The sequence below is a fragment of the Nerophis ophidion genome, linkage group LG13 (genome assembly GCF_033978795.1).
Source record: "Nerophis ophidion isolate RoL-2023_Sa linkage group LG13, RoL_Noph_v1.0, whole genome shotgun sequence".
NCBI classification, from domain to species: domain Eukaryota; kingdom Metazoa; phylum Chordata; class Actinopteri; order Syngnathiformes; family Syngnathidae; genus Nerophis; species Nerophis ophidion.
Window position 1 is genome coordinate 8,346,002 of NC_084623.1, and position 8,564 is coordinate 8,354,565.

At 41.4% G+C, this 8,564-nt stretch overlaps 1 protein-coding gene across 1 annotated transcript; it reads left to right on the top strand.

Moving 5' to 3' along the window:
* The first annotated feature begins 5,937 nt into the window (after positions 1–5,937).
* LOC133564897 (olfactory receptor 6N1-like) lies at positions 5,938–8,310 on the top strand. The gene has a single exon (XM_061919432.1). It carries the CDS (start codon positions 6,044–6,046, stop codon positions 6,992–6,994), a length of 951 nt encoding a protein of 316 aa, XP_061775416.1. The 5' UTR covers positions 5,938–6,043; the 3' UTR covers positions 6,995–8,310.
* The last annotated feature ends 254 nt before the right edge of the window (positions 8,311–8,564 follow it).

Sequence of the window (8,564 nt, forward strand, 5' to 3'; positions counted from 1 at the left end):
AATGAATGAACCAAACATTCGAGCCTTGAAATAGCAAGAGAAAATGCATGAATAAAACGTTAATTATTGGTCAGTTTGCTGGAAGTTTCCCGGAAGAGTTAGTGCTGCAAGGGGTTCTGAGTATTTGTTCTGTTGTGTTACAGTGCGGATGTTCACCTGAAATGTGTTTGTCATTCTTGTTTGGTGTGGGTTCAGTGTGGCGCATATTTGTAACAGTGCTAAAGTTGTTTATACGGCCACCCTCAGTGTGACCTGTATGGCTGTTGACCAAGTATGCGTTGCATTGACTTGTGTGTGTGTGTGTGTGTGTGTGTGTGTGTGTGTGTGTGTGTGTGTGTGTGTGTGTGTGTGTGTGTGTGTGTGTGTGTGTGTGTGTGAGAAATGCACAAATATTATGTGACACACTGTTAGTATGGAGGAAAAGCGGACGTGACGACAGGTTGTAGAGAACGCTAAAGGCAGTGCCTTAAATGCACGCCCCCAATATAGTTGTCCAGGTGGAAATTGGTTGAAATTCGGGAGAATAGTTGCCCCGGGAGATTTTCGGGAGGGGCACTGAACTTCGGGGGTCTACCGGGAAAATTAGGAGGGTTGGCAAGTATGAGTATTAGCGGTGAATTCGGTGTTACAGTGGCACCGACGCTGTATAACACCGGCGAGCCAGCTCTAATGCTAAATTGATATTGCCTCAAGGGCCAAATTAAATTACACGGCGGGCCAAATTTGGCCCGCGGGCCAGAGTTTGACACCCATGGTGTAGAGGTTTCCCGGAAAACCTCCAACATGTATAAAGATGTCAGCTAACATCACAGTGGGGCTGGGTGATGTATGGATATACGCGATATATCGCGGGTTTGTGTTTGTGCGATATAGAAAATGACTATATCGTGATATTCGAGTATATATCGCGGGTTTGTCTTTTTGCGATATAGAAAATGACTATATCGTGATATTCGAGTATACATTCTCACGCAGTTGTTTTTAGCTGCAGGCCTTACAATACAGGCTCTTCCCACTCCTTCTTGTGTCTCCTTCTAACAGTGTATAAGTGCACCTTCTTACACAAGTCACATACTGCCACGTCATACGTCACGAACGTATACGCTAGGGGTGTGGGAAAAAATTGATTCGAATATGAATTGCGGTTCTCACGTTGTGCGATTCATAATCGATTCTCTTTTTTTTTTAAATCGATCTTTTTTTAATTTATTTTATTAATTTTTTTATCAATCCAACAAAACAATACACAGCAATACCATAACAATGCATTCCAATTCCAAAACCAAACCTGACCCAGCAACACTCAGAACTGCAATAAACACAGCAATTGAGAGGAGACACAAACACGACGCAGAACAAACCAAAAGTAGTGAAACAAAAGTAAATATTATCAACAACAGTATCAATATTAGTTATAATTTCAGCATAGCAGTGATTAAAAATCCCTCATTGACATTATCATTACACATTTATGAAAAAAAAAAAAAAAAGAAGAATAGTGTCACAGTGGCTTACACTTGCATCGCATCTCATAAGCTTGACAACACACTGTGTCCAATATTTTCACAAAGATGAAATAAGTCACATTTTTGGTTCGTTTAATAGTTAAAACTAATTTAAATTATTGCAATCAGTTGATAGAACATTGTCCTTTACAATTATAAAAACTTTTTACAAAAATCTACTACTCTGCTTGCATGTCAGCAGACTGGGGTAGATCCTGCTGAAATCCTATGTATTGAATGAATAGAAAATCATTTTAAATCGGGAAAAAATCGTTTTTGAATCGAGAATCGTGTTGGATTGAAAATAAATCTATTTTGAATGAAATCGTGACCCCAAAAATCGATATTGAATGAAATCGTGGGACACCCAAAGATTTGCAGCCCTAGTATAAGCCCTCGCCCAGCAGAGCGGTAGCAGACTGGGTAACGTTAGCTGTGATGCTAGCAGAGCCGTGCGAGTGGTAATACGAGAGAAAGACGGTGCGAATGAAGGAAGAATTAATTCCCAAGAAAAACAGCAGGGCGTCCATCGTCTGGCGGGGGTTTGGCTTCAAGTGGGAAGATCTCGAATAGACAAGTTTAATTTGTCAAGTGTGGGGCACAAGCGTGTAGCATCATTTGAAAAGTCACTTGCTAATAACTGTTTAATAATTACAGTTTTGGTCAATTGACTTAGTTGTGATTTCCTTCTCTGCATGAAAGTTTAAAATGAGCATATATTAATGCAGTATGAACAAGAAGCTTTTAATGTAGACACATAGAATCATCATACTGCTGTGATTATATGCATAAAGTGTTCGTTCAAGGCTAAGGCAAAATATCGAGATATATATCGTGTATCGCGATATGGCCTAAAAAAATAGAGATATTAAAAAAAGGCCATATCGCCCAGCCATACATCACAGGTTTGTAAACAACACAACTTAGGGGCAAATCTCAACCCGCTGTTTGGAACAAGGCACTATTTTTTTTATTATGAATAGGTTTGAAATCTACTTCTTGGCACTTATGCAATCCCAAATACACAAAAACAGGTACCAACAGGCCAGAAAAGTAGGCTTGCATTAGAGCTGAATTCATTCCTCTAGTAATTTGATTACAATATATACTCGATTTTTGCTGCCACGAGGCGTCGTAAAAATTTTTTTACGGCATTTTGCCTCGTTTAATAAACAGTAGTCAAAGCTCACATTTTGCACGGACTGTTTCGGTATTGCACGGCATGTTTACGTCACAGATCATACACCCCCTGCACTCCACAACACCCGTCTTTTAAATACGCTTGAGTTTAGAAAACTTTTTCGCCGACATAACTCGTGATGGCAGACGCCGCAGAAAGCAGTGCACAAGAGCGATAGCAAAACTCGGGAATTAAAAAGCGACGAAAGTTGTCTAAGGTGTGGGAACACTTCACAATAAAATCGAAGGAAAATGCAGTGGTATGCAAACATTGCAAAGTGGAGCTTGCATACCACAATAGCACAAGTTCGATGCTGCAGCACCTGTTGAGAGCATCCGATTTGAGGGACGTCCGTCTATTATCAGGGTTTCCCGCAGCGCATTGTTAAGGCGGCTGCCTTAACAACAAATAACCACCGCCTGAACTAAAGTCTTAAAAAAATATATATATATATTTTATTTGTATTTATTTTTTTATGTTTTTTTTTTTGGGGTCCTGTAAATTAAGCATGATGATTTGAGCATACAATATGCCAGCATATGGCCCCACTTTTAAGTATTTTTCAAACGCCTATTGCAAACGCTTATTTACAGCAAGTCTTTAATTTCTACTTAGTCCTAGCTACCTGAGATACTAAGTATGTCATTATTTTGACTTAGTAAATATTGACTTACTAAGACAAAATAATGACATACTTAGTATCTCAGGTAACTAGGACTGTTTCGTCTTTTGTTTTTACTTTACAGAAAAAATATGGAGATATATATGGTATATTGCCACTTAGCATACGGAGTGGAAAACACAACCAAAAATTGTAGGCTTATTCACGCGACGAAGCCAGCCTACTTCACCACAGTCTGTAGTCTATTGCCCCCCCAGGCTGTGGTGAGATGGAGACGTGATGGTGGCGACAGGACAAAATACACTGTTCCTTACACCCATCCAGCCCCTTCCCCGTCCGTCCGCCTGTCCCTTGAAGAGAAACCACCTTAACTAACACATTTTCTGTGGGAAACACTAATTATCAAATGTAAACGCAAAAGTTGTGTTAGCAAAATAAATGTTATTAACCAGGATGTGTTCTCTCACACCCGCAAAGTCATCAAATGCCGCCGAAAGGTGTTGAAAACTAACAACGCTATCCAAGCTGTCGTGTTCAATTAGCCTTTCATTAGTAACCACGCGAAAGTAATCGTGCAAAGTTATTCGGGTTATTCAAGTCATGCAACCACACGCTACTTGGATGGCTTGCACTTGCACCCACTATGGTCTCTGTAGAATGTAAGAGTTCCAAGTCCTTGTTCACAGTGGTAGCACTTATGTGCCAAGTTCCTGTCAGGCATATTGGTTCTGAATATGAAGTTGCACATTTCAAATGCAGTGTTAAAGACACTACCTAATCCACTTTTTATGTTTGATATAATGAAAACTGTTCTCAATGATTTATTTTCAATACTAAGAATATATTTCAGTTTTAACTTTCTCAGCGAATATTAATTTTGAACTCATTTTATATATATTTGTTTTCATCTCAAACATGTTATGATGGCAAAATAAACATTGATTACTATTTTGCATCCAATGAACTGTATTGCGTTCTTAAAATTTTAAACTGTTGTCATTATTAAGTGGTTTGACTTTTTACATTGTTTACGTATTGTCGGCAGTGGATTTGCGTGGAGAAACCGACGTTTAAACGGCACCGTATAATAATCATCAAAAACGCACGAGAGACAAGAACTACGTTCATGCGGTCACACCACACAGCACATAGGACTGTGAGCGCACCTGTTTTTATTAACACACAAAAATTGGCACAATCAACCACGAACACATTTTAGCTGTGTGTGTCAGCCTTCAATAATGAAAACAGGCGTTTAGGAAATAAAAGACAATTAGGCCAAACGCAATAATTGAGGGCACATCTTAAAATGTATAATTAAACCTTAATTAGGCAAAAATATGATTTATTGGATTACTCGATTAATCGATCGGGATATTCGATAGAACACTCGATTACTAAAGTATTCGATAGCTGCAGCTTTTTGTATCGTTTCAGTAAATTCCCCAAAACGTCACCGTGGAGTTATTGAGTCTGTAAAACGGATTGGATAGCTTGCTTCTGCAGCTAGTGGGTCCATGACAATGACTTCTGTTTTTTTTAATCAGCCATTTTACTGCCGTGTAACAGACACCGTTTGAAAACAGTTAAGGTATGTAAATAAACATTTATCTATCTGTGTAAATAACTCTTTTCGCAACGTATATATCTGCGGTTTATAGTCCGAAGTGGTTAATATATGGAAAAATAACAATTTAGTGGGCTTGGCTAATATACCGGTGCGCTTTCTTGTACGGAAAATACGGCAAATCAAAAAAATTTACAGTTAATACATGTGATCGGTATCAACAATTCACTCTCATGGATGATCAGTATCAAATTTGGCAGCATAAGTAACGTCGGATTTGACCACAAACAAAAGAGGCCCGGGTCAGATTTGAAATAAATTGAGTTATATCGTTCGCGGCTTCACGGTGGCAGAGGGGTTAGTGCGTCTGCCTCACAATACGAAGGTCCTGAGTAGCCTGGGGTTCAATCACGGGCTCGGGATCTTTCAGTGTGGAGTTTGCATGTTCTCCCCGTGAATGCGTGGGTTCCCTCCGGGTACTCCGGCTTCCTCTCACTTCCAAAGACATGCACCTGGGGATAGGTTGATTGGCAACACTAAAAATGGTCCCTAGTGTGTGAATGTGAGTGTGAATGTTGTCTGTCTATCTGTGTTGGCCCTGTGATGAGGTAGTGACTTGTCCAGGGTGTACCCCGCCTTCCGCCCGATTATAGCTGAGATAGGCACCAGCGCCCCCCGCGACCCCAAAGGCAATAAGCGGTAGGAAATGGATGGATGGATGGATACCGTTCGCACTGACATGAAAAAAAATCAAGATACATTTAATTTTGTGGCCAATGAGAAGTCTTAGCTGTCGGAAGGAGTTACTTGACTTTTAATTGGTTTGCTGAGGCTGTGGTTCGATCCGCCCTACTGGTCCTCACTTCCATAAAAGTCCGGCTGTAGCTGCTGTAGAGATGACTGGGCGGGGGGGATGCAGGAGCCACCAGGAGCTCTTGACCTTGAGGTGTGGAGGACGTCCGACTTTCACGTTGTTCTTGTTTTCACTGACAGGTGTGCTATATTTGTGGTGAATTTGACAAAATAACAATGTCAATGTTGTCTTCCTTCTCATCCAGCTGTCATCACATGTTCCTCTCAGGTGATGATCTCACTCATCTTCCTCCTGTCTTTTTTCTATGCCTTGCATTCTTTTCCAATTGTAAGCTGTGAATGTCATTGACACTGCAATGGAGAACTCAAGCGAGATTGCGTTCTTTGTCCTGAGCGCCTACTTCCACGTGGGACAGATACGCTACTTGTATTTTGTGCTGTTGCTGCTGTGGTACTGTTCCATATGTGTGGCCAACACTACGCTCATCGTGGTGATATTTGTGGACAGGAGGCTGCACGAGCCCATGTACATGCTGCTTTGTAACCTGCTGGTGAACGAGATCAGCGGCAGCACGTCTCTGTATCCTCTCATGCTCTCGCAGATGTTCTCCGAGCTCCACCGCGTGCCCGTGTCGTGGTGTTTCCTGCAGATGTTTTACATCTACACGTCCGCCACCGTGGAATTTTGCAGTCTGGCGGCCATGGCTTACGACCGCTACTTCTCCATCTGCAACCCCCTGCGTTACACCGCCACCATGACAACGAGGAGAGCGGCTGTCATCGTTCTGTTCGTCTGGTTGTATTCCTTGTCTATATACCTGATATCCTTCGTGTTTGTCGTCAATGTGAAACTTTGTGGCAACGTCATCAACAAGGTGTTTTGCGACCACCAATTAATAGCTGAACTGGCATGTTCGGTTTCAGTTATCAACAGTGTAATTGAACTTCTTTATGTCCTTATGGCCTTCGTATTCCCGTTTGCTCTGGTCGTGGTGTCCTACGTGGAGATCCTGGTGGTTTGCTTCAGTACCTCCAAAGAGAACAAGCTGAAAGCCATCACCACCTGCACCCCGCACATTTTTTCCATGTCGAACATGTTTGTCGGCACAACTATGACCGTTTGCGAGAGCAAGATCGAAGGTATCCTTTTAACTGACAGAGTGCGTGTTTTCTTTTCCATATATCTGCTTATTTGCCAACCTATGCTCACCCCTTTTATTTACGGTTTGAAACTGCCCAAGATAAGGCAGTCGTGCAAAAGATTTCTAGGGCGCAAAAAAGTCTTTTTCTGGCAAGAATCTCATTAATACAGCGCCAACTTAAAGGCCTACTGAAATGCGATTTTCTTATTTAAACAGGGGATAGCAGGTCCAATCTATGTGTCATAATTGATCATTTCGCAATATTGCAATATTTTTGCTGAAAGGATTTTTGTAGAGAACATCGATGATAAAGTTCGCAACTTTTGGTGCTGATAAAAAAGCCTTGCCTGTACCGGAAGTAGCAGACAATATGTGCGTAATGTCACGGGTTGTGGAGCTCCTCACATCTGAAGATTGTTTACAATCATGGCCACCAGCAGCGAGAGCGATTCGAACCGAGAAAGGGACGATTTCCCCATTAATTTGAGCGAGGATGAAAGATTTGTGGATGAGGAAAGTGAGAGTGAAGGACTACAAAAAAAATTAAATTAAATTTTTAAAAAAAAGACTAGAGGGCAGTGGGAGCGATTCAGATAGGGAAGATGCTGTGAGAGGCACCGTGGCAGCCGTGGGGGTGCCAGGACCACTCGGCCAGGCCCAACTGCAACAAAGGATAGAGCCATACCGCTTTGAACCGGACGGTGACGGTCAGGAGGACGCTGCTGATATTGATGCTGGAGTAGCACACGACATAAATCGCCTTCAGAATACAGAATCGTAAAAATGATCGCTGCATAATACATTGTACTTTGTGTGTGTGGTCCAATCCAACCGTGTTCGCTTGACATCTCTGTTCCATAGTAAAGCTTGACTGTCATCTTTCGGGGAATGTACACAATGAAACACCGGCTGTGTTTGTGTTGCTAAAGCCGGCCGCAATACACCACTTCCCACCTACAGCTTTCTTCTTTGATGTCTCCATTGTTCATTGAACAAATTGCAAAAGATTAACCAACACAGATGTCCAGAATACTGGAGAATTTTGCGATGAAAACAGACGACTTAATAGCCGGGCACGATGCTGGCACAAAATGTCCTCTACAATCCGTGACGTCACGCGCAGGCGTCATCATACTGAGACGTTTTCAGCAGAATTTTTCGGTGCAAAAAATTAAAATTGCACGTTAGTAAACTAACCCGGCCGTATTGGCATGTGTTGCAAGGTTACGATTTTATCATTGACATATAAACTATCAGACTGCGTGGTCGATAGTAGTGGGTTTCAGTAGGCCTTTAGAATTCCAATACTACTGTTGTCTTGTTGTATCACCGATGACTTCTCCTAAGGCCTTCTAGGATGGTGATGGTGAGGTTGTGCACACCTTACCTCAAGAGTTGAATAGAATTTCCCCGTCTCGTCATCTCCTTTCTACACCGGACGAATGACAATACGACTTGCTGTAAATACAAATAAAACACATTACGACATAATTGCATTTATTGTGGTTTCAATTACAAATATACTCTTGTCCACCTAATTCAAAAGCTGCATTAAAAAGATCAAATATTTAAATATAATAGGTTGTTTTGATTGACAATTGTGTTTGCCATTGTAGCTGTACAATTCTTTGTGATGGCGTAGAAAGTCATTGTGTTTCTATTTGGGTTAGTCCAGTGCAACCTAGCTCATAGCTAAAAATGTTTAACGGCCCTCGGCCAATTTAAAAATTACTAT

Excerpts from the sequence above, each read along its gene's own strand:
- LOC133564897 (XM_061919432.1), top strand. The coding sequence starts at position 6,044 with ATGGAGAACTCAAGCGAGATTGCGTTCTTTGTCCTGAGCGCCTACTTC.